Source organism: Anabrus simplex, chromosome 1 (assembly GCF_040414725.1).
Source record: "Anabrus simplex isolate iqAnaSimp1 chromosome 1, ASM4041472v1, whole genome shotgun sequence".
In the NCBI taxonomy this organism is placed as follows: Eukaryota; Metazoa; Arthropoda; class Insecta; order Orthoptera; family Tettigoniidae; genus Anabrus; species Anabrus simplex.
The window spans coordinates 866,928,791-866,955,314 of record NC_090265.1 but is presented as its reverse complement, the minus strand read 5'-3'; the positions used below and the strand labels follow the sequence as shown (position 1 = coordinate 866,955,314).

At 39.2% G+C, this 26,524-nt stretch overlaps 1 protein-coding gene across 4 annotated transcripts in view; it reads left to right on the top strand.

Moving 5' to 3' along the window:
• Nucleotides 1–26,524, top strand: part of Tbce (Tubulin-binding cofactor E) — a 304,725-nt gene that overhangs the window by 55,263 nt on the left and 222,938 nt on the right. For 3 of the 4 annotated variants that reach the window (XM_067136490.2, XM_067136489.2, XM_067136487.2), the window contains one exon: nt 17,467–17,655. The exons of the other annotated variant lie outside the window; for it this stretch is intronic. In XM_067136490.2, the coding sequence (XP_066992591.1) occupies nt 17,467–17,655 (189 nt within the window). The remainder of the gene's footprint in view (nt 1–17,466; nt 17,656–26,524) is intronic. 4 annotated transcript variants of the gene reach the window in all.

Below are 26,524 nucleotides of genomic sequence, written 5' to 3'. Positions count from 1 at the left end.
TACGTCTGATCTTAGGGGATCGAATCAAGAAGGACAAGCCCACGTACATGGCATTCGTAGATCTAGAAAAGGCATTCGATATTGTTGGTTGGACCAAGCTATTTAAGATTCTGAGGATGATAGGGATCAGATACCGAGAACGAAGGATCATCTACAATCTGTATAAAAATCAATCTGTAGTGATAAGAATCGAGGGTTTTGGAAAAAAAGCAGCAATCCAGAAAGGAGTGAGGCAAGGCTGTGGTTTGTCCCCTCTCCTTTTCACTGTTTACATAGAACAGGCCGTAAAGGAAATCAAAGAGAAATTTGGAAAGGGAATCACAGTCCAAGGAGAGGAAATCAAAACCTTGAGATTTGCTGATATTGTTATTTTATCTGAGACTGCAGAAGATCTCTAAGTTGCTGAATGGTATGGATGAAGTCTTGGGTAAGGAGTACAAGATGAAAATAAATAAGTCCAAAACAAAAGTTATGGAGTGCAGTCGAATGAAGGCAGGTGATGTAGGAAATATTACATTAGGAAATTAAGTCTTAAAGGAAGTAGATGAATATTGTTACTTGGGTAGTAAAATAACTAACAATGGCAGAAGTAAGAAGGACATACAATGCAGACTAGCACAAGCAAGGAAGAGCTTTCTTAAGAAAAGAAATTTGCTCACTTCAAACATTGATATAGGAATTAGAAAGATGTTTTTGAAGACTTTCGTGTGGAGCGTGGCATTGTATGGAGGTGAAACATGGACGATAACTAGCTCAGAAAGAAAGAGAATAGAAGCTTTTGAAATGTGGTGTTACAGAAGAATGTTGAAGGTGAGATGGATAGATTGAATCACGAATGAAGAGATACTGAATCAAATTGGTGAGAGGAGATTGATTTGGCTAAATTTGACGAGAAGAAGAGATAGTATGATAGGACTCATCTTGAGACACCTAGGACTTGTTCAGTTGGTTTTTGAAGGAAGTGTAGGTGGTAAGAACGGTAGGGGTAGACCAAGGTATGAATATGACAAGCAGATTAGAGCAGATGTAGGATGCAATAGTTACGTAGAAATGAAAAGGTTAGCACAGGATAGGGTGGCATGGAGATCTGCATCGAACCAGTCTATGGACTGATGACTCAAACACAACAACATAGTATAAAAATCACAACAGTGCTATATACACAGTATATATACATCCAAAAGTTTACAAGAATTGTGACAGTTTATTCATTTTCATAATATCGAATTCACTGAAGTACAGTACTATTTACGATATATCAAACTAAAGAATTTCAGAAACTATAAATGTATCCACAAAACGCTATTTTGAGAAAAGCTGAAGACTCTTCTTATCACTGCATTGCTATACTTACTAGATGGTCCATCTTAGCACATGTCTTGCCTGAGCAGTGTGTGGTAGAATTTTGGTTCCTGTACTGTCTTAGGTTTGGCTCGAAGTAAGTCTGTCGATGGTTGATTTTTCTGTGCATGTACAGATAAGTCGGCGAGCAAGTTGGTGTGTGTGAGGTCCTCGTCTTAGCATCGGTTTTAACCATTTGCTCTAACTGTGCACTTTGCTTGCAGGACATCATATCGGACTTGAGAATCATACCTCAAGCATTTTGAATCAAATTCATCCTGTATATCATTCTAATTCGTGCTTGTGGTAAATATAAAGTAAAGAGTACAGGGATAAAAACAAAATGGTGTTGCTTATGAACAGTTACTATACACACTAAGTTGTTGGACATTGATCCTGAAGCTACAGAAGAAGCCATAATTTAAAGAAAACAGACCATACCTATATATTAAAAGCGTTTACTAAAAACAGCTTTGGCAAATCAGTCCGTCCATTTTACTGGACCAATTTGGTTCATTTTTGTTTTATTCTCTCCGGAATTACCTGCTGGTGAATCATGAGACATTGATAGGTCTCCAAGTTCAGCCAATTTTGAATAATCATAAAATCAAATCATCAAATAATCACTCCAATAATTGCAGGCGAAGGCTTACCCTAACCTGCAATACATTCTATACAGGTTGCTAAGCGACTAATACTTTCATTAATATTCTGATATATGATTTTTATCCTGGTCTAGACAGCCAAGAATAATGGCCGTGAGGATTCACCGTTCTCACCACACGACACATCATAACTTATTATTCTACCGAGCTCGATAGCTGAAGTCGCTTAAGTGTTGCCAGCATCCAGTATTCGGGAGATAGTGTGTTCAAACCCAGGTCTGAAGATGGTTTTCTGTGGTTTCCCATTTTCACACCAGGCAAATGCTGGGGCTGTACCTTAATTAAGGCCACGGCCGCTTTCTTCCCACTCCTAGCTCTTTCCTGTCCCATCGTGGCCATAAAAGAGTTTTGTCTGTATATTGCCCATAATTTAAAAAGAATGGTATTTTTGTATTGGTCATGTCCACAGTAATAAGGAAATGCACTTTTTAATTTTCCATAATTTCTGTCTGTCTGTCTGTATGTATGTATGTACGTGCATCACAAGAAAACAGCTGAAGAGAATTTAATGAAAATCAGTATGTAAAGTCAGGGAATGAGCCACTACAATCTAGACTATAAATCATTTTATTCACACTGAGTGAAATGGTAGTTTAGGGGAAAGCCTAAAATTTAATTCTCAAATATTTGTTATTAGTGGTCCTGTTGATTGTTGACCGCTGCTCGTTTCTGAGAATGCGTTTTTCTCCTGCACTTCCTCGTAAAGTCTGCTGGCTTTGTGGAGATGTCGCTGAAGACCAATCAAGCCAATCTTTGCATGAAACATGCAGCCACACAAGTCGCATCTAAAGGTGGGTGGTGGACGTTATTGGATCTGACGTAGTTTCCGCTTTTCATTTGTTTCAATTTCTTGTCTGCGACGTGCCTGCTCAAACAGTGAGACACCTTCTGCAGTGGCTTTGCGCCAGATAACACGGATTTGTGCAGTTGTTGTCCAGGTGTTAGCATTTAAGTTGGTGCTATTCATAGTCTTCTTAAGCCAGTCTTTAATGTTTCAATGGAGCACCTTGAGGCCTTTTGCCATGGCCGTAGAGAAGTTGTTTGGGCAGTCTTATTCATATGCTGGTTGGATGTGACCAACCCATCTAAACCGATGAGTGATGATGGAGGCTTCTATGCTGTTCATATGTGCCTTGTCAAGAACTGCTCCATTGCTTATGTAGTCATCCCATTTGATGTTCATGATGGATCTAAGTTTCTGCTGATGGAAGCGTTCCAGTTTCTTTATGTCGCAACGATAAAGTGTCCAGGTTTCAGATCCATGTAGTAATGTTGTTATGACTACAGCTTGGTGCACCATTAGTTTGGTATATATTTTGAGATCCTTATTCAAGAAGACTCAGTGGGAGAGACAGCCGTAAGCTACATGGGCAGAGCATATTCTATTTTCCACTTCCTTTTCTGAGTTGCAGTATGTAGTCAGAATACTACCAAGGTAGGTGAATTGGTCTACTTGTTCAAGAGGTGTTCCTGCTATGGTGACATTTAGTTCAGGGACAGTACCACCTGGTGCCAGCTACACAAGTACTTTAGTCTTATGGGTGTTCATAAGCTTCCTTAAAACAGTTGATGGATGTTTGAAGCTCCTCAGGTGTATGGGCAGCTGTTGCATTGTCATCAGCATGTTGAAGCTCCATTAACCGAGTATTATGAGTCAATCTCTGAGAACGTAGCCTGGTTTGGCTGAACAGTCCACCATCATACTGAAACTTAATTTCAACACCTACATGGTCGATAGTAGAAGTCTCTTGAAGCATGGCTGCCAAGTGCAGAGCGAATAGGGTGGGGGCAAGCATGCAGCCTTCCTTAAGCCCATTTGTGATAGGAAATTCTTCTGATAGCTTATTCTGGTGAAGAACTCGTCCAACCATTCCATCATGAAGAGCCTGGATTAAGCCTACAGAATGGTCAGGACAGCCAAAGTGCCGTAATACCATCCACATAGCTTCTCTAGGAACAAAATCAAAGGCCTTTTCCGCCTTTTCCAGATCGTAAAATACTAAAAGAAGCAGGATTTATTGTTCTCTGCATTTCTCTTGGACTTGTCTAGCACAAAAGATCGTGTCAATGGTACCTCTTGAGGCCCGAAACCTAGATTGAGACTCGGGGAGTACCATTTCAGAGACAGTCTGAAGACGGTTCAACAAAACCCTTGCCAGAACTTTTACTGCTATGGATAGTATGGAAATGCCACGATAATTGCCACAGATACCTCATCACCTTTCTTGAAAATGGTTACTACGGTGGCATTTTTCATGTCAGCAGGTACCCTCTGTGTTTTCCAAATTACTAGAATTAGTGAGAAAATCCTGGTCTTCAAAGATACTCCTCCACTTTGAATAAGTTCTAGAGGGATGTTATCTTATCTGGGAGATTTTCTGGGTTTCATACTTTTGAGGGCTTTGGTGAATTCATGGAAGATAGGAGTTGAAGACGATCACTGGGAGCTGGCAAGTTGCTACAATGAATCTGCTCGTCTTCAACTCCTACACGAATATGGACCTTCGTATGTGTTTGATTGTGATGTGACTTTATGCCTGACAGTGTTTAAATAACTGGCTTTGAACAGTTCTCCGCTATTCGTAATCATTGTGCGACTTTGCCTAGCACTACGTGTGCCTTGCTGCCGCTAAGAGAATTGCGCACTGTTTTTCTTTTAAATGACTTGTATTTTACTTCTTCTAAGTTTTACAGTGTCTACCCCCGTTCATTTCCTTTTCATATTGCCTCTTCTACTGATCCTATGCATTGTTTTCCATTTCTTAATCGGCTGATGATGACCTGGACTAAGGTCGAAACCGGTACCATTTCTAATTATTATTAAATGAGAATGTAATTCACTACATTTCTTATTCTTTGGTATTGAATAGGTGGAATCTCCTTATCAGTTATTTCAATTTTAATTGTTATATCAGCCTGACATTTCATCTTAAGCTCTTAGAAACGTACTGTCTTCACTACAGAGGAAGGGTCTTGTGTAAGCAATAGGTAGGCTTCCTTTTTTTTTTTTTTTTTTTTTTTTGTAATTAGTTTCAGAATGTTTTCATTATTTTCATCAAACCAGTCATTTCTCTTCCTTTTCTCATAGCCAATTGTTTTTTCTGCTATATCTTTCATGATAGTTTGAAGTGTGGCCCATTCCAACTCCACATCCTTGGTGTTGATTGGATTGGAAGTCAGCTGCTCTGTTATGGCATTTTGGAATTCTTTTAACAACAGTTTCATTTTGAAGTTTGGAGGTATTAAATTTCTTCCTAGAAGGGTTTGTGAAACGATTATGTGGTTTCTGGCGCACCAAAATTCTGAGTTGGCTGATAAGAAGTCTATGATCCATCCAACAGTCATCGATGTTTCTAGCTGTCTTTGTGATAAGATTGTCTTTCTTGTCACGTTGTCGGGTTATGGCGTAGTCAATGAGGTGGCAGTGCTTTGAACGTGGGTGCGTCCATGTAGTCTTATATCTGGTTGGTACACGGAATTGTGTGTTGGTGATGAAGAGTTCATGTTCAACACGGGCCAAGAAGAAGCCAATACTCACATATTAGACCTCTTTTTCTCTCCACTTTTACAGCAAAAAAAAAAAGTGCAGGGGGTCCAATATGCAATAACCTCAAATTTTGTGCAGTGATCTCATGACTTCTAGGCTATAAAGAGCTATAAACATTCTAAACTGTTCTTTAACAAATTTATGAATGCATTTGAGTTGTACTGGCTATTTTCTTTGGAATAGCAGTATTTCTAAATGTAAAAAGTCAATAAATGGTGAACACGACTTTTAGGCCTACATATAAAGTAAATATCCATTTTAGTAACTGATATCATGTCATTAGTTTAATCTCATTAATTCCTCTGATGAGGTCGACGTTAGGGAGGGCATACAGTCGTAAAAACTCACTACGAAGATTCGTCTCACTTCATACTCGACCCTGTAGAGAAAAGGGATAAGGGTATCTTACATTATAGTAAATAAGAATTTTATTGTTGCCAATGGCCATATAAGAAATAAATAGAATAAAATATCTTTCCACTTATTGTCACAATGTTTTTTGCACTTTTAATTGTCATTTCCACTATTCATTAGCAAGCTGGGTGATCGTTTGTTGCCTACGCTTGCACTGTAAAGCATGATACTTCTCACAGTGTTGGTCACAGAGTCTACACACGCAGTCCGGGCCTGGTTCATGATAATTCAAGGTCTGGCATACTTTATGATAAAACCCATGTATGGCAAACCTCGTAACTGTATCCCGTAAGTCATATCCTGTGCGTGTCCATTCACGGTTGATCATGGCATCTGTCCCGTAGAAATCCATCCCAATATCTGCTCTTTTTTCTTTCAGTTCTTGTAAGAGTTCTCGATAACTTGTGGATGGTAGCAGTAGGTGAAGTCTTACATCCTCCACTAATAACGTTTCCCTCGCCAATACATAGACTAGTCGAGATGGAGTGTATTTCGAGACGCTTAGAACTCGCTTGAGGAACCTTGCTTTCAGACTTTCCAATTCTTGCAGTTGTTTCTTCGAGAGGAACTCCCATATTAACTCCAGACCATATGTGGCTACAGGCATAACCTTGATTACGAAAAGTCGCATGGCTGTCTCCAGGGACAGGCGTGGTAGTTGCTTGATGTCGTTGATGTTCCCAATTGCCGCGGCTATTCTTTCCCTCAGGTGTATCGAGAAAGACGTTCCAGTTACTTGAATTGTGATTCCGAGGTATTTGTAGGCATTGCTATTCCTGAGCCTCTGTCCTTTGCATTGTATAAAGTCCTGTTTTGTTAATTTACCACCTTTTCTGAATACTACTAACTCAGTTTTGTTTATATTTAGCGCCATTTCATTCTCATCTGCCCATTCTGTGATGAGATCCATCGCACTCTGCAATTCATCTCTATTCTCTGAGGCCAATGCCATGTCATCGGCATATATGTATGCGTTTACACTCTTAGTGCATCTCTTGATCTTGGCTGTCACATCATGCGTTAGGACATTGAATAGTAATGGACTCAGTGGGTCGCCCTGAAGCATTCCAATTGTTTGGCTGATCCGTTTGGATGTGCAAAGGTTGTCATTTATTTGTACGAAATTTTCTGTTAACATATTTACTGCTAGTCTTGTCAGCCATGTTCTTCCAGTTAAAGCTTCCAGCTTCTTCAGCATCTTTGTCCTGTTTACTCTGTCAAAGGCCTTGGTATAGTCAATGAAAACTACATACATCTTCCCTCGATGTTCGGCAATTGCTCGATGGATGTCGTGAAGTAGATTTTCAGCTGCCATCAAAGTTGATCTGCCTGATCTAAAGCCATCTTGTTCTTCCGGCAAAAGCGGATCTACTGTTGTGCCTATGCGTTGGGTCAGCAATCTCGTAAGCAGTTTAAAACCTACTTGTTCCAGTGCAATTCCTCTGTAGGACTCAGGTCTATTCACCTCTCCTTTTCCTTTATAGAGCATCTTTATGGTTCACTTCCTCCAAGATGATAGAATCTTCCCTGTCTCTAGACATTTGTTCACCAGCTCTGTCCATACTAGCAATAGGTGTGGTGCTGAGGCTTTCAGATGTTCATTGAAAATTCCATCCGGACCTGCAGCTCTATGGTTCCTCGTGGCCTCAATAACCTTCTTTACTTCAGCTATTGAGAAGGGCGTGCACTGCTCTATTTCATCATCTGTAATGGTTGTAGGTGTTGTATTATTGTAGCGTAGTGTTTGTTCCAAGTGTGCTTCCCAAACCTCTATCGGTATGTCCGTTGGAAAGCGCGATTGTCTTGTGCGGAGAGCTTTATACGGATCTTCTTCAATTTGCTTTATTAGTTCAAGATTTTGCCTGTCCTCGTATTCAACTCTTTTTTGTTTTATTAGAAATTTATATTCCTTTCTAGCATTCTGATAATCTGCTAGGTCAGTTATCTCCTTAGTCTGCCTTGCTTTTCTTAGTTTCTCCAAAGTTAGCTGTCTTGTTTGGTAACAATCTCTGTCAAACCATTTTTTCGCACTACCTGTGATTGTTGCATTCACTGTCGCTCCTTTGATGTAGTTCTGTATTAGGGATAATGCCACATCTATTTCTCCTTCTCTGATTTCCCTCAGTATATCTTGTATTACTCCTGTATTATCCTCCAAGATATTGGTGTCTATTGTTCTCTTAGCCCCTTTTTGTTCATTCTGTATCGTCTTTAAGTTTTTAAATCTTAATTCTGTAATCACTGGTATATGTTTCCGCATTATCGAGCCGTCTGTATACGTTAGTAAGTTTTGTGCCTTTGCTTCAAATCCTCGTATTAGCACTAAATCAATTGCACTTCCATCATTGTGACATAGGTATGTCTGCATATTTCGATCATTTACTAGGGTCATACCCTCTTCATTTAGGTAGTTCAGTATTAATTCTGTTTTCCTACTCGCTCTATCAATTGGGCAGTTTAGATCTCCTGCAAGGATAATGCTTTCCCCTTGCGGGATTATGTTGAAGGCACTTTGCAGGCTGTCAAGTATGTCTATTGGACTGCAGTCAGGGCGGAAATATACACATATGATTATACCAATATTTGCACGGACCACATTATGCAATATTGATACAAACTAACTCAATGGCCAGTCATTTGTCTCTGTAGGTTGAGCAATAGGCCTACCGCACAGTAAACCTGATCACTGCTTTCATTTTAATTGTCTTCTGCTGTTTGATCACGGCTAACTTCCCTGCTACCGATATATAATTTTTACAACACCCCATTTATACTTTATTCTTTTTAAAAACCTCTTAGTATGTCTATTCCTTGTATTATTAACTATTACCATAATAACATCTCATTTCACTTGTTATTCTTTAAAATAACATTTTCTTAGGATTTCGCCAAAAGTGATCTTTGCTCCAACACGGCTGATGATGACCCCTAGATGGGTCGAAACTAGTACCGTGTAATTTATAATTTTGTGAATATATTTTACTATTGAAAAGGTGGAAACGTTTACGTTGTTATTATTATTACTTATATATTATTCTCAGTTCAATACGGACCAAAAACATGAAATTCATAACCATTAACCGACATATCATCATTCCAAGTGACGTCATCTTCACTGCCATCTTGTCAGCCATGCACTGCAGTCGAGACCGAGAGCATCCGAGGTCCCGTCTTTTTGAACCTTTTAAAAATAGTTTTGTTCCCAACTATGGAGTCCAAAGTGTGTGAAGCTATTCCCAAATGGTTTCTGGAGATGGTCTCTGATATTCCCAGCTGGTGTATGTGTAGCAGAAGCCACTTCTTCTGAATAAAGCCGTGTTGTTGAAAGCCTGCCAAACCACCAGCTCATAACTAGCGTATGTTATGAGTTGTATTTCCGAATGTAATACATAGTGACTGGAAGCATTCTTTTGATAACTGCTGCTGTTAAAAACTAGTCCCTTATTTTTAAGTGTATTTCATGCCTGTCTCTACATTTATCACGTCAGGATTTATTTAAACAGCTGTAAATGAGATAAGAGAGACCGGATCATTTAGGTTAGGTAAGCTATTGCCCGGATAGTGCCAAAAGTTCCACAACAGAAAGAATAAAAATAAATAACAGGAAATTTTGCTGCATTTATGGATATCTACAGGTGTAAACCAAATTAAAATAAGTGAGTTAAATCCACCTTTCCAATACAAATTAAATAGTGTTTATTAAACAAACATTTAATGGGACACCTATTTAAAGGTCATCTTCAGCCATATCGCGTGTAGAACAACGTATTTGAAACACAGTTGTTTTAAAGATTGTCTTAAAACATAGTTCGCCTTAAGTTTTTAAGGACATCAAACTAGAAGCTTTATGAATGGCACCAATGTAACATGTTTCTACATTATTTGCATTATGTGCATTACTTAATTTCTAAATCCCACTGCTACCATATAATGACTTATAGGTATCAGAACTTTGTAACGAATGATATGCAAGTTTTAAGAATCTTCAACATCCAGATTAATCAACTTGAATCATCCTTCAGTGGCAGTTAAGTGTCTTATTTCAATGCATTTTATGCATAATTGAAAATTTTATCACCATTCTGACTACTTTTCCGGCATATGTACATTGTTTATGGACCATTTGATATGTTGTGCAATTTGTGTTATTGGCTGATGATGACCTTGACTTTAGGTCAAAACTAGTACCAAATAAAAGTTTCATTTGTAATGTAAACCAAATTGCAAAAAATTTTGTAGCCTATTCAAAAGATGGAACTGTTAAACTAAAACTTTTAATTTTCTATGTTATTACTAGCATTGCTGCATCTCCAGACTCTGTTAAAACAATTCTTTATATGATGTGTCAGATTCCTAGGTTGCAGCGGTGCCTCTTATTGCACCAAGCACAGTTCAATTTGGAGTTGCTGTATCATTTTCAGTAAATGTCTAACAGAAGCTCCAGTAGAGCAGACTGCTGTCAGAATCAATCAGCACGATACCAAACTTTTAACACGAGAGTGGAGAGTGCTGAATGCCACTTCAATCGATAAGTCAGGAAGGACAGGCATTTTAGCCCTTGGTGAAAGACACTTTGAAGAGCTCAAAAAGAGAAGCCTTAAGGCTAAGCTTGGACTTGGGCTGATCAAGTTTCAAGTCATCAGGGGAAAAACAAAACCCAATGTTGATAAAGATGGAGCTGAAGGTCCTTCAGTCCAATCTTCTGCATAAAAAAGCAGCTGTGGCCAATTTCGCCAGGAAGTTTAAGTCCGAGGCTATTGACGTGGCCCTTATTCAGGAGCCATGGGTAGTCAAGGGCAGAGTAGCAGGACTGGTGGAATCTGGAGGTAAGCTAATGTACGATACAACATCGGAAATACCCAGAACAGGTTTTCTTGTGAACAGGAAATTAAAATGTCTTATGTTGCAGGAACACTGTTCACGTCCCGTAATTTGAACGGTACCACCGTTTTTCAAAGTTTTGCGCTGTTAATGTGCTATTAAAGATACTTAATCCCTTAACTGGGGAATAGTTTCATAATGTCAACCAGCCAGTGGGTAATTATTCAGCGCAACGTGCACTTTTGGAATGGGTACAGTAGCATGCGGCAGATGTAAATACTCAACAAAAAAATATATTTTACTTGATTTATTTCAATTATTAGTGATATAGTAGAAATTCAATAGCAATATGTTATTACCGTTTTTCTTGTAAACCCGCAAATATTTACATATATACACAGTGTGTTTATACAAAAGTGCGTATAAAAAGTGTTCCTTTCATTATTATGATGACATTTTTCAAGTTTTCAGATATGCATCAGTAGGTTCTACATACTTTCTGGTTCATAGATCATTCAGAAATCGCGCACAGTGTGGTAAATACGGAAGCATGTGCTTGCACAAAGTGCCGAGTCACATTCCTCATAGCAGTAAACAGTTTCCTGTCGCCTCTGGTTTGACAAGCACACAACACAACATTTTCTTGAGTGATTCCTACTTCCGGTCGGCGGGTTCTCAGATAATTCAACGTCTTTCCTAACCAAGCCATGTTCACGTCACACGGAACAGTTTACCACCATATACAGACCAATTTACAAAAAGTTATCATAACATGGACAGTGGAGTTCGCAGAACAACTGTATCGTAATGACAACAACAACAACAACTCCCAAATTTAGTCATTTCAATGTCATATACACAAAAAAAATTCTTTACGAAGAATTTGGCGCGGACAGTACGACGTAACACGAGACAGCTGTCGGACTGCCGCCTAGGCGCGAACTACCCGACTGGCGTGAGACCGGATAAAAATGAATAGGACAGCAATAATCGCATCTAATATGAATGGAATTAGTTTTAAATTACAATAGTAGATGTCAGAAGTGATTAAGAATAGCCAGACACCTATAGGCAGCTAACCCTATGTAAGAACACATTTAGAAGTACAAGAACGCCTAAAGGCGTTAAACCCAATACTCATGCGACAGCTGTTGTCGCCTTTAGGCATCAAACCCAGTTAAGAGGTTAATTTCCGTACTCTTGTTTACTTGCATGGTTTCACATACAAACAAAGGCAAAGTCCGACCACAGATCGACCATGTAACTGCCCCAAAGACTTGACGATGACTATCCCCTCCACGTGCACAGGCGGATGCTTAAATGGTTTCACCCAGGGTGGGAGGTGAACAGGAACGGAGGGAAGGTTCCCACTCCAATTTCTAGATCTCATGATCTACAAGACCTACGGTAATAGCGATGTGATAGATTGTGTGACCCAACAATCTATATTATTTGCTGTGATGCGGAACCCAAACCAATCGGTAGATTAATTATAATCTGCGATCTAAATCAGGCCTCCAGCGGGGAATCCCTATTGGGCGCATTAGTTCACTGCTAGCGTGGGTACGCTCCAGCCGATTACATAATGCTTGGTGGCGTAATTTCATAATGTTTTATTAATCTGACTTATAATTTTGCTAAGGACTAAATATTCTCAATTTTGCTTTGACATGTTTTCTATGTATAATTTAGGCAACATTTTACCAAAAATTCTTCCAAAATCACCTTCTCACGTTGGCACTACTGTGATCGGGCATTTGTTTTAGGGGCGGTGTTAACTAGATATATTTTTCTTCCTTGTCTTTCCTAGCCATGCTCTCTCACTTTGGGAGTTCCTTTAGCCACGGAACTCTTGAATTCGGGCCCATCCAGTCGGGTATGTTGAGCAATATGATGCAACCTATCTCCCACAAGGACAAAGAAGCTCGAAGCATGTCTTCTTCCCATATATTAAATTCAGAATAAATATTCATAGCGCTGATACGGTCACATTTGCACCTTTGTTGTGTTCTAGAAATTTGGAACGGGTTCCGAATTTCTTGATCCATTACTGAATTTAAGAGTCAACTCCTTCAACTCTCCTTTGGTTTTGACATTCCATTTTCAACAAATGAATCTCTCGTTCGAGAATGAAACAAATTTGCCCTAAAACTTCACGTCGCTGGTACAATTCCTGACATTCTTCGCACCATGGTTTGCTCTGATCTCCTTGCTCTTCAGTTGTAATCACCTGGACCTCTGCATCAACAGGAGTTTCCTCTTCCTCGTCCTGTGGGTTGTCATCATCTTCGTTGTCCTGGTCATCCTCTTCTTCCTCAGCATTCCCATCTGGTTGTTCCACATCTACTCTGCTACTTCCTGGTGGGTGATACACAATTTTAAGTTGGCGGCATTATTCACCGTTTCAGTTACTCCATCCATACTCTGGACTTTATAAGAGTTGTTCTCCAGATTTTCTACAACTCTATAAGGCCCGATATATAGCTCCGTGAACTTGTGATATACCTTGTTGGCAGGATCTGATATTTAAAATTATAAAATCCTGATCTGATATTGCCGGCCACTTCACGAGAACTAGTTCGCCTACCCTTAATGGTCGGTGATATTTCTTCCCACGGAGTCTACGTAATCTTTTCTCTGCCTGCTCCTTCAGGTATTCGACAGTCGTCTAGATACAGAGTTCAGCGGACAAACGAGGGTCTTGTGGGCATTGAATTGCATCGTGCCAGGTTTTCTTTGGTATTTCATCAAAATGGATCACGCCCAGATTCTGGCCGGTCGATTCATGGCCTGTTCCATTGACGCATTCTTCAATAATCAGAAGAACATCCACCCATTGCCAATGTTGACAGGAACAGTAAATTCAACAGAATTTTCCTATTTCCCTCATGATCTGCTCAGCTCGGTTGGACTCGGGGTGGCGGATTGAACTCGGATGGTGCTTCACCCCTAACCTATCGATGTCGTGTTTGAACGCCCCAGAAGTGAATTGTGAACCGTGATCCGTCAGGACGCATTCCAGTTTTCCCATCTTCGGAATGATCTTAGTCTTGATTTGATTAATGACTGCCCGGGTATTTGCCTTCTGAACTGGACATAGGTTTATGTATTTTGAAAAGACATCAACGCATACTAGAATGTGTTGCATTCCACGCCTTGCATGGGGCAACGTGCCATAGAAGTCTAAAGCGAATAACTCTTTCGGCTTCTTTGGCAACAAAGGTCGTGGTAATTGTTTCAGCAAGAAAGTATCGTGCTTTACTCTCTGGCACGTGTCGCATGTTATCAAGACTCGGCAGACTGTCTTTCTCAGGTTGGGCCAAGTGAACGTTTCTTTCAACGTACCCACTACCTTATCTACCTTATCTATTCCCGCGTGACCAATGGCTCGGTGGGCTAGCCATATCAACTCTTCCTGCAAAGCGGGTGGTACTACAATTCTATATCGTGTATGGCTGTCCTCAACAAACTTATGTAAAATTCCATTAAAATGTTTATGCTTCTCCGTCTTCTTCTCCAGCTCAGCATATTCGGCTGTACCTGGTTGGATTTCCCGTTTGAAAAATCTTATCAATTTGCCTGTCTCCTGGTACCTTTCCTGTTCTTCTCCAAGGTTCATTAATTTATCCAAAGTTCCACGTCCTCATCCTCAAGTTGGATTTGATGAATGACGGTCTCGCTACGGTCCGGATTTTGACTCAAAGCGTTTGCAATAATGTTGTCTTTGCCAGCACAATGCTCTATGGTCAGATCAAACTGTTGGACAAACAGGTCTGTCCAAACCTACAGCTATAACACGCGTAGTAAGAGCTCTACAGTCGTTAACAACTTTTAGCTCATAACATAACAAGTTACCCTCACCATCGTCAAATGATTCTACTTTTGATCCGATATTCAACATGTTAGCTACATTCAACTGTCACATTACCTTTTCGACCAGCATGTCAACAAACCTACATGTCTTAACAATGTTATAGCATCATATCAAATGAGATGGTCCATAGAGGTCCAATATCAACATTACATATTAACCTTCAACTACAACCTCGTACTTCTTCATCATAGTGAACCATATCACCACCATATGCTATTGACTTACTTTTATCTTACATAAACAAATAATTACAGGTTACTTGACCATCTATCAACATTATTTTATTCAACATTATGTTTTAAAAAATACGATTTTGATCTTCATTCTCATTATTAGATAATTCTAAGTGCTGGTCGGTCAACATCACTTTATAGCAATTTATACCACTTGTCTATAACAAACCGTTGCTTTATTCATTTTACTTATAATAGTAGTCCTCCAATGTCACTATTGCAAATACTTTCACCAAATGTAAACTTCTCACTCATAGCGTAGTCTTTAAAACCAACATTGTACTCGTCTTTTACCATATGTTAATTTTTTCTCAGGTCTCTTCAAAGCTTTTTATAAATTAGTTTTATTTTATTTATATGTAAATCAGGTGCCTGATTTTATTTCATGGTTAAACCCATGGCTGATGGTGCCTACGTGTAAGGCGAAACGTCCCATTTTAATTAACATGTCAATGTAATTCAACAAAGACAAGATTTATTGTATTGATTAGGTGGTCAAATTAATAAAATAACTTATTGTTATTTCCATCAGTACTATGATGCCGATCTAACAGTCCAGAGTTCCAGTGCTGGTATGATCAGGCCACAGACAGCCGTGGACACTCCTCTGCCATTGTTCCATTAAATATACACGCTGCTCATTAACTCCCCAGCTACTTCCCGCCAAAATTCAGGCAGGCTGTTATACTCGGTTCGACCGGGCGAGTTGGCCGTGCGATTAGGGGAGCCCATCTGTGAGTTTCCATTCGGTAGGTAATGCGTTTGAAAACCACTGTTGACAGCCCTGAAGATGGTTTTCCTTGGTCTCCAATTTTCACACCATGCAAATGCTGGGGCTGTACCGTAATTAACGCCAGGGCCACTTCCTTTCCACTCCTAACCCTTTCCTATCCCATCTTCTTCTTCTTCTTCTTCTTCTTTTCCTACCGCTTTTCCCACACCTGTGGGGTCGCGGGTGCGAACTGCGTCGCACATGTGGACCTGGCCCTGTTTTACGGCCGGATGCCCTTCCTGACGCCAACCCTGTATGGAGGGATGTGATCACTATTGCGTGTTTCTGTGGTGGTTGATAGTGTAGTGTGTTGTCTGAATATGCAGAGGAGAGTGTTGGGACGGACACAAACACCCAGTCCCCGAGCCAGAAGAATTAATCAGAAGCGATTAAAATCCCCGACCCGGCCGGGAATCGAACCCGGGACCCTCTGAACCGAAGGCCAGTACGCTGACCATTCGGCCAACGAGTCGGACAACCCTTTCCTATCCCATCATTGCCATAATACCAATCTACGTCGGTGCGACGTAAAGCAAATTTAAAAAATTCGGTATACAGCAGTAATCCCACCTATCGGACATGACTGGCAACAGAAGACACAAAGCACATCACAACAAACAATGGTCAATGTAATGTTATTGTCGTTCAGTGTTATGAGCTTTCTGTGTTGTAGGCATTCACATTTAGTTTTCTTTTGACTGTGATATTAGGGCGTCTTACGAAATTATTTCTAGCGTAGACCGTAGTTCCTTATTCTCCGACTTTACATAACTATTTTCATTAAATTCTTTGTACCCATTTTCTCGTGACATGGCACTGATATGGACTTAGCAACAAAAAAATCCAAATTCATGAATATCTCTGTTATCATAGCCGGTATGGTAAAAATGTATAAACCAAGCTCGATAGCTGCAGTCACTTAAGTGCGGCCAGTATCCAGTATTTGCAAGATAGTGGGTTCGAACCCCACTGTCGGCAGCCCTGAAGATGGTTTTCCGAGTTTTCCCATTTTCACACCAGGCAAATGCTGGGGCTGTATCTTAAGGCCACGGCTGCTTCCTTCCATCTCCTAGGCCTTTTCTGTCCCTTCGTCGCCATAAGACCTATCTGTGTCAGTGCGACTTAAAGCCATTAGCAAATTTAAAAAATGTATGGGACATATTGATCTGTTTTGTACATGGTAGTTTTGTGTATTTCAGTGCATTTGTGTTCATTCTTACGTCGTCATTTTAATTACTTGAATGTATAAGTTTTTCAGGGAGTTGTGTCGGTGACAGTTTCTGGTATTTTCTCTTCATGTTATGGCCAAGAGAACATAACAAACATTATCTCTAAGTGTTCAGAGATACGTATAAAATTAAATTTCCGTTAATTTTACAGTCTAATAAAGGAAACTACAGTATTATGCATTTTATTACATCTGTCAGTGTGATATAAGTATTATTATGTGATGTGTCATAACTGAGAATGGTTAGGTACATTTTCTTATAACCATTTTTATATTTTCTTAGTTTACGATTTTAAATTAGTCAGTTCACATTGTAGCTGTAGATATGTATGCCTCCTATCCTGTCTTTTTATGACCTAGACTGTGGTGCAATATATGTGATGAAATCCAAGAATCTTAAAAAATCTTCCTATTTTTTATTTCTGAAATTTGGCAGGCATGGATGTGGTATTTATTTGGTGCTAGTATTTTCATTCTTTACGCTTCTGTTGTTAATTCCAGTTGTGGACTTTTCTCCAATTTATTGTAATCTTTTCACATTTGCCAAGTGAAAATAACGTATGACTTTCAGTGAATTTGGAAAATTGAAACGAGTAATTCTTGACGACTATGGCGTGAATGGTGCGGGTTCACCTGGTGAGTTGCAGACACATTGTCCCCTTATTGAAGAACTGGATCTATCTCGCAATTTGCTTTCCAGTTGGGAATCTGTGGCTGATATTGCTATTCAACTTCCAAAGTTAAGACTGTTGAATATCAGGTAAGATTTATGTTATTATCTAGAAGTCTGTTAATTTGAAGAAACTAATAAGTGACTGAATGTGATCCATCATTCTTTGCTACAGTTTGTTTGAAAAGGCATGTGCATACAATGCAGTGTGTATGGGAGAGGTTTCATGCACATTTCCAGGTCCTCTGGGATGGTTGTGTAGCCAAAATTCCCCTCATAACAATAAACCACCACTATCATCAAATTATTGAGAGAGGTGATTGTGTCATGGCACACGACTTCTTTTATTTCTGTTTTTGATGTAATGGGATAACAAGGGACATTAGTACACTTGGTTTGAACCAGTAATTTTGACAGAAGATGAGAATCATACTGTGATGTCTAGTGACAGTTGAGTCAAAACAGAATTTAGCATCATGGAATCACCTGAATTTTGTATATGAATAAAAGATGAACATTCCCTTCTAAGAGGTAAAGCTCGGAGGCTTTTAATTCCATTTGTGATTTACTTTTTGAACAGTGCTGGGTTTTTAGCGTTCACCTTCAAGCGATAATCAGTGTTGAAAAGTGTGGTTATTGTCCAGTTTGATTCCAAGATAAGTGATCAACAGGCTCATCTGGCCCACTGCGATCATGAACTGCTAGGCCTATGATACTTAATGGTTCCCTAACAACTTGTTTACACCACCACTCCTGTTTTAGTGATAAATATATTGTCATAATCATGGACAAGTGGCTGATTCACAGTGGTAAAAAGCGATCCCATGAAAGTGTTTCATCAAATGCTTATTCTCTCACAAAAATACCGAATAAAGAACATGATGCAAAATTAGTCATATGTTCACTTTCCCTGTCTGCTTCAGCTCTTATCGGTAAAGTTAACAAAAGGGCGCAAATATCAAGACGATTATCTAAAGCTAGGTTTCACTAACAATCTTGTGAATAACCAGGAACAGCCACATGTGTTCTTTGCTTGTATATTTTAGCCAACAATAGTTTGAAACCTGTTAAACATAGGACACTTCCAGACAAAAAAATCCATAATATGTGAGTAAAACTATTGATTTTTTAAGCATCACGAGTAACAATTGAAAGTAAATGTCAAATTCATAGAAAAACATGCTACAGTTCCTAAGAAAGCACTGAGAGCAAGCATCCTTAGCGGTTTTAACTAGCATCATTTACTGTCTCAATCAATCAATTTTTATTATTATTAACAGAATTTATGTAATCTGATAAGTAGTGAAAGGGAAAGAAGGAAGAGTGAAGGGGACATAAGAAATTTTGTGGTGGAAAAAGAAAGGGGGGAGGGGGTGCGTTACGGCATGACATAAAAAATTTACTGAGGACTCCTCCAAGGTGTATCCTTCTAATCTCAGAATTTTGTTCATATGATTCATTTTTGTTTTCCTTGTTTTTTTGTAGCCTGCTCTTATTCATTTTTTATAAGTTACCTCTCTTTCTACTTTTCTGTAAAGTTTGCATGCTGTATGTCTGGGAGGGACATTCCACTATGGTATTAAGTAGACCGCACAGCCAGTGACTTTGGGCGGATGAACTCCTTCAGGTGGGGTGATGGTCCCCTCAGTGGATGAAATGCCACTAGAAGCCATCTCACTGTGCCTGTCCCTGCAAAAGGGAGGCAAAATCTAGGGACACTGTCCTAGATGAAAAACGAGAAATATGTTGCCAAAGTTGAGAATTAGCACGCGGAACATTGGTACACTCACTGGAAAGACCTCCAAAACTAATCAGTATTCCAGAAAAGTGCCTATTGGACATCATAGCTATGTAGGAGACAAAGTGGAGCAGAGAATAGGGCAAAAACATTGGCTGCACCTGTATAAACTGTTCTACAATGGTTACACCAATGTGTGAAAGAGCCTAGGCATCTTCCTCGCCAACCATCTTATCAGAAGACTGATTTCAGTTATACAGATCAGTGACCATCTAATGGCGAATTCGTAAACTGTCACAGTTAAAATTGAAATAATAAATAAAGAGGTTCAACCTATTCAATACAAAAGAATAAGAAATGCAGTGATTACATTCTTATTTAATAATAAGTAGAAGTGGTACTGAACGGCAGTATGGCACACACAGTGTTAGGCAAAGTCTTATAATGTTTATGAAAAGCGGAGAACGGTTAAATGTGCTAGCTTGTATACACTGTCAGGCACAAAGTCATAACACAATCGAACACATATGAAGATCCATAATCGTGCTGAAGCTGAAGATTAGTAGATCAATTGAAGTAACTTGCCAGCTCCCGGTGATCAGCCGATATATTCAACATCAGGCACTGTGGTTTCAAACGCCAACGTAAAATGAAAAATAGCTCAATGATCCAGTATTTGCTTCAGTTGCGGGAATGTAAGTATATATAGGTACATATAGTATAATTCAATATTCAGAAAATTACGCACTGTTTCTTTTAAGTGACTTACATTTTACTTCTTCTGAATTTTACAGTGTCTACCCCCGTCTTTTTTATATCGCCTCTTCTACTGACCCGGAGTGAACTTGATCTTCTGTTTTCTTTTTCCTATGCATTGTTTTTCATGTTTTAATCAGCTGATGATGACCTGGACTAGGGTCGAAACCGGTACCACTTCTACTTATTAAATAAGAATGTAATCACTGCATTTCTTATTCTTTTGTATTGAATAGGTTGAACCTCTTTATTTATTATTTCAATTTTAACTGTGATACTTTTCAGTACGGAACAATGAAATTTTTATCTTTAAATTCGTAAACTATTACGAGAACAAAGCTTCTGCACTTAGACACTCTTTAAAAGCAAAAACACGTTGAAGTTTACGCTGATCATCCTAAAGCAAACTTCTGGATAGTAACAGGAAAGGAGTGTTAAACTCTGAATGGGCAAATGCTCTCAAAATGTCATGCAACATCTCAGTGGTTCTAGCAGTTCCTGGTAGATGTCCTGCTACAATCCCGTGCCATCATCCAGACTGCAGCGAGAATGAAACTTTTGGTCATGTGTTAGGATACTGCCACAAAGGAGAATTGCTCAAGAACACCTGTCATCACAGAGTGAGAGCAACCTTAGCCTCTGCACTGAGATATTTGAAGTTGAGAGTTTATGGAGAAGTACACTGTATTTCTTCCATGGCGTCCAACAGAAGAGCAGATAATGTTGCCATCCACCAGCAGACGCAAACAGCTGTTATTCTTGATCCAACCATCCGGTTCAAGAGAGACTTATCTCAGCCCAAGGAAGGTGATCAGGAAAAGAAGAGCATTTATGAACCATGCATCTCGTATCTGAGTGAGACACAACATTCGCCGAGAAAAATGGTCCGTCATGGGTCTGCTATTTGGAAGCAAAGGCATTGTACCTAAGCATACGGGAGAAATCTTCAGAAAGCTTTGATTCCAGCACACAATTATGGAAAAAAATTATAGTGGACATTTTAAAAGATTCAGTTTTAAATCATCACTTACACTACACCTAAATGATAAATCATTTAGTTTTTCCTTTCTGTACAATAATGTTAATACTTTCAGTTATGATCACCTAAATTGTAAAAATTCAGGATCGTTGTGGTCATTCACGGTTTGTGAACTGATATTTTTTTGAGAAAAAAAATGTATATATATATATTCATAATAGAAAGGGGACCACTGCAGTCAATTGGATAGGCTACCGTTTGTTACTGTATTGGGTTACAATCATTTAATATAAAAGTCTGGTAACTCATAACACTACAATAATGCATTATAACTGGTGCAGAGGTAGAGAAGCAGCTTGTTCCAGTACATCAAGGAGTTGTACTACATTCAGAAGGTGCTGAGCTAATTGAAGTATTCCATGTAGGTACACAGAAAAATAAGTTGGGGCACAATGAAGGGGAAATCCTCTTTAAGAAAACACTTTGATTGCAAAAACAACAGGCGCATTGTCATGAGACAATTAAACATGAACGTTGAAAAGAGTTTCTTAAACTACTTCAGTTAAACATTAAAGTAATAACCTACACTTTGAAAAGATTGAAAAGCCCTACACATATACATTCACAGTTGACTGAGAAGCACACCAACCCCAAAAAGGGAAAGCGAAGGGGAAAGGGCATTCTTAGACCATTCTTAGAAATTAGATAAAATTTAAATTTAAAGAAAATTCTTTGGATAAGTTTCAAAATGCTTTTGTTAAATTGGTGAAAGAGATATTCACGCACAGTCTTGCATTCCACTTAATTCATTGTTAAAAGGTTTAAGCAGGCAGTCAACAAAAGTGTGTTCAGGGCTTGTAAATGACCAGAAAATGCCAAAGCAGATAAGCAAGGCTAGTTGAAAAGAAAAGCAACGGGCTTTGGGAACTAACTCCCGTGGATAAATAATGTGTCTCTTTCTGTTCTACAAACACTTGTAGAAAATGAAGGTCCCTGATGTCCATGAAAAAAGGAGCAGGTGTGAGAGACATGGTACGGTTTCTAATCGCACCGGAGTCGAAAGTGGACTGATGAAGCGGTGGGTTGGTCGAGCTTACATAGCACAGATTGTAGAACACACAAGAAGGAGGTGGAGTCTTCAAATTGTTCTGGAAGTGTGTGACATCAACAGGTGAAGGTCCACAGAGGAGGTTAGCGATCAGTTGTGAATACAAGGACGGCAGATATGAGGTTGCAAGTGATGAATGCAGTGTGAGGGTAGATAATGCAGAATTTTCAGTAGTGTCAAATAGGCAATCGTTATAGTAAATACTGTATGTTGGTTTATTTGCATACACACATATAGATAATGATATATCCGCATAACACATCGCTAACAGGATTCATTAGGTATTTTATGAACATGTTCGCAGAACAACGTTCGATAGCTCTTTCCAGGCAGCGATGCTGCTTGTTCTCCACCTGTCTCGGTCACATGACCACACGAAAGAGACCAACCACCCTAGAGACACGGAAACCATCCCCTAGCCCAGCTGTCCAAGGAAGTGGTGCCGCACCAGTGCAGCGGCGCTTTGATCAACTGCTAACACTGTGTTTAGTGATATAGAATGGTGAAATAAATCAGCTGAAGAGTCCAGTCTGGCTGGTATAAATGTAGAGCAGTTATGGGAGTCCTGTGTGACAAGAGGATACCACGAAACCTCTCAAGGGTTTTATTTATAAGATTGTGATTCATCTTGCCTTGACGTATGTTTCGGAATTAGTGCCAATGACAAAAGCCTCAGAAAGTAAGCTTGGAGGTGGCAGAAATGCAAATGCTGCGATGGGCATGCGATGTGTCAAAAAAGAATGGAATCAGAAATGAAACTATGCAGGACTCTTCCAGACATGATCCAGGAGTCAAGACTAAGATGGTTTGGCCACATCATGAGGAGAGGAAGTGGTTGTGTGGGGAGAAGCCTCTTAGATACGCCTCCTCCTGGGAATAATAGTAGTAGTAGTAGTAGTTGTTGTTGTTGTTGTTGTTCTGGGGTCTTTGGCTAATGTAATGAACACATCTTTACCCTAAAAGCAATTCCAGGTGAGATTGCATCATTTAAACTTTGTTACATTGTTATTAAGCTTAAGTAACAGTAATATTTTACCAATTTTTGGAACTAGACAGGAAAACTATTAGGAAAATCATGTAAAGAGGTCCTAAAACTCCAAGAAAGTCTGGTGGTAATAATAATAATAATAATAATAATAATAATAATAATAATAATAATAATAATAATAATGGCCTGAGCTACTGTGTGCAGATATTTTAATTTGACACCATCTGGCTGTCTGCTCGTCAATTTTGTCTTTCTATTTTATTTTAGGACTACTAGATGGCAGAATAAACTAAAATGGCTGAGTTTTAATGAATTTTGTCTGGTAAATACCAGATGTGTCACCCGAGATCTTTTACATATGGAGTACAATAACATTCCCATGCCAGAACAAATAGCCATTATGGCAGTTATGTTGTAGGAAATCAAATCAGCTAATGTCAAATAAGAAATACACTGTAGAGAACATTGCAGCCTCATGCGAATACAAAGTTTTTCAACTCTTTCCATATCACTTGATTTTAAACCCCATAGATATGTTCTGGGCTCAGCTGAAGTCATATGTTAGGAAAATTTTTCCCGAACTTTTGGGTGCTAGTGTGTCAATTTTTGCATGAAGGCGTTGGAACAATCGGTCCTGAGAGACGGTCTGCTTGTGTTTGACACACCTGTAAGATAAAAGAGAAGTACATGAAAAAGACATAGCAACTAAGATGGATTTGTGATTCATCTTGCAGACAATGATGAAAACGATGAATAAAGGTAAGGTAAAGAAGGAAAGAAATATTGTATTTCATTAAAGAGCTAAGTTTTTTGGCTGTTTTCTGTCTGAACTACAAATTTAGACATTATTATTATTATTATTATTATTATTATTTTTAAACATTTGTTTTGGCCTTCTATGGACCACGCTTAGCTTATGCTTCTGCTTCTCGGCTTATTTTCTGTTTTGCTCCCAAACCCTCTTCATATTTTGACTTCTTGCCTCCCTCTGTTGGTCTGTCAAAGTTTGTTGTTGCTTCACTGGTTTCTGAAATTCTGTGTCTGTCAAATATTTTCTGGAATTTGTTTCTGTCCAACATGCTTTCAGTGTTTAGACCTAGTTCACTATGGGAAGATCTTTGATAACTTCTTTCGTCCAGGTTGTGGTGCTCTTGCATTTCTTAATGTACTCCCATATCCTCTTCGCCAGTCTGTCGTTACTTATCCGGTGAATATGTCCAGCAAACTTCAGTAGTCTCTTTCTCATTTCATCAGTCAGTTCATTAATATGTTTGTACAGTTCTTCATTCCTTCTTTTCTTCCAGATGTCACCTGTCTTCCTAGGACCTAATATCTTACGTGAAACTTTCCTTAAACTTTCCTTTCTATCTTCCTCATCTCCTCCCCTTCTGTTTTTTTTTTGTTGTGGGTTAGACATTCTGATGCATACAGTGCTTCTGGTCTTATTACTGTATTGTGTCTTAATTTTGTTCTTACCGACTATGATTTTTTTGCTGTATACTTTTTTTGTGAGTTTGTAAGCTAATTCCATTTCCCTGATCCTACTCTCATTCGCTTCATCAACACCATTGAACTGTATCCACTCACCGAGATACTTGAATTTGGATACTTTCTTTATCTTACCATGTTCCATTTCCCAGTCTGTCAGTGTATTCATTACTCGAGTCTTATCATATGATATTTTTAGTCCTGCCTTTCTTGCAATTTCTTCGAGCTTGTGTAACATCTTCTTACCTTGATCATCTGTTTCACTAAAGATCACTATATCATCGGCAAAAGCCAAACAATTCACGTTCGGGTTGTCTTTCTTGTAACCTAGCTGTACACCACATATTATTGCCATCTTTCAATCTTTGGGTATCCTTTCCTTAAATAAGAAACAATGTTAGGTTCAGTGATCCACCCAATCAATACACCTCACCTAACATTGTTTCTTATCTCTTGTTCGCTGTGAATACAGTTCTTAACATTGTCGTGCCATTTCTGTTCTTTATGGCTCATTTTCCTTTATGTAACTTACTTGATAGCCCTCTGATTCAAAAGGGTCTTCTGTGAATTGGGTTTCTTGTAACGCTAATATGCTAATGTTATGTTTGTCCATTTTTCTGATGACTTGTTTTAGTTTTCCAACTTTAGTTAGCGCATTCACATTCAATGTGCCCATAAAGTGTTTCTTCTTAGGTGGCAGTTTAGAGGTTTTGGGAAGTTCCGACTCTTCCCTGCATGATGTTTCAGGCTCCCCGGAATCCGAATGCCTGAATGCATCGATTGCGTCAACGAAGTATTGGTTACCTCCTGGGGTAGTTTCACGAGTGGTTTGCATCATGCATTGGCCTTAATTAAGGTACAGCCCCATCATTTTCCTGGTGTGAAAATTGGAAGCTACGGAATACCATCTTCAGTGGTGCCAACATTGGGGTTTGAATCCACTATCTCCCGGATGCAAGCTTACAGCTGCGTGCTCCTAACCACACGGCCAACTCATTTGGTTGTACCGAGTGTAACAGCCTGCCTGAATATTGGCGGGAAGTAGCTGGGGAGTTAGATAACTTTCTTCTTTAGCATGCCATTCCTCTAGTTTATAAATGTTCTGATACTGCTGGTATGTAACACACTGGTCCATCATAGCATGCGAATTATTCAATCCCTACTTTGAGGCACTGATTGGAATGAACAGCGTGCATATTTGACAGAATAATGGCAGAGGAGTTTTCACGGCTGTCTGCGGCCTGGTCATTCCAGCTCTGGAACTATGGATTGTTCGATCGGCACCGTGGTACTGTTCGTTAAAAGTGAGAAAATGTGTGGTTTTTCATTTGATTGAGTATGTTATATGATAACATTGCTTTTAATCGCTACTGTCATTCTGACGTTTTTGTAATGGCCTATGTTGACTTCAATTAAGAAAACCACAAGGTCAGTCTTTCTGAGAATCCCGTAGTGAAGCATGGGTACATCAGCTAGTTTTTTATATTATGTTTAAAATATTTTGTTATTTAAATAAAAATACATTGTACTATAGTTGTATGTCAAAGTGGCCAACTATGGCCAACGTTGTTTTTTCTCTTGGAAAATTGTTGTCATCATTATCTACAGTGATTTAATGTTTTCATGTGAAGATCCCACGGAAAGAATGGGGAAGTCCATTTTTCTCAAAAATGAGTTTATGGCGCATTCTGGTGGCCAGCTGTCATCACTACAGATCTGTTGAAATTAATTTCAAATAACGTGGCAAGTCACAGAGAGACAGAGGTTTATAATTTTAGTGGAAACCGAAAGAACGTCCCAAGTCCTCCTCCTCCTCACGGAAAGAACGGGGCAAGGCCAAATGCGTTTTGTTCCACAGCTGCTTACAGCAGTTTGGTTAGTTGAGTTGTGAGCGCGCACGTG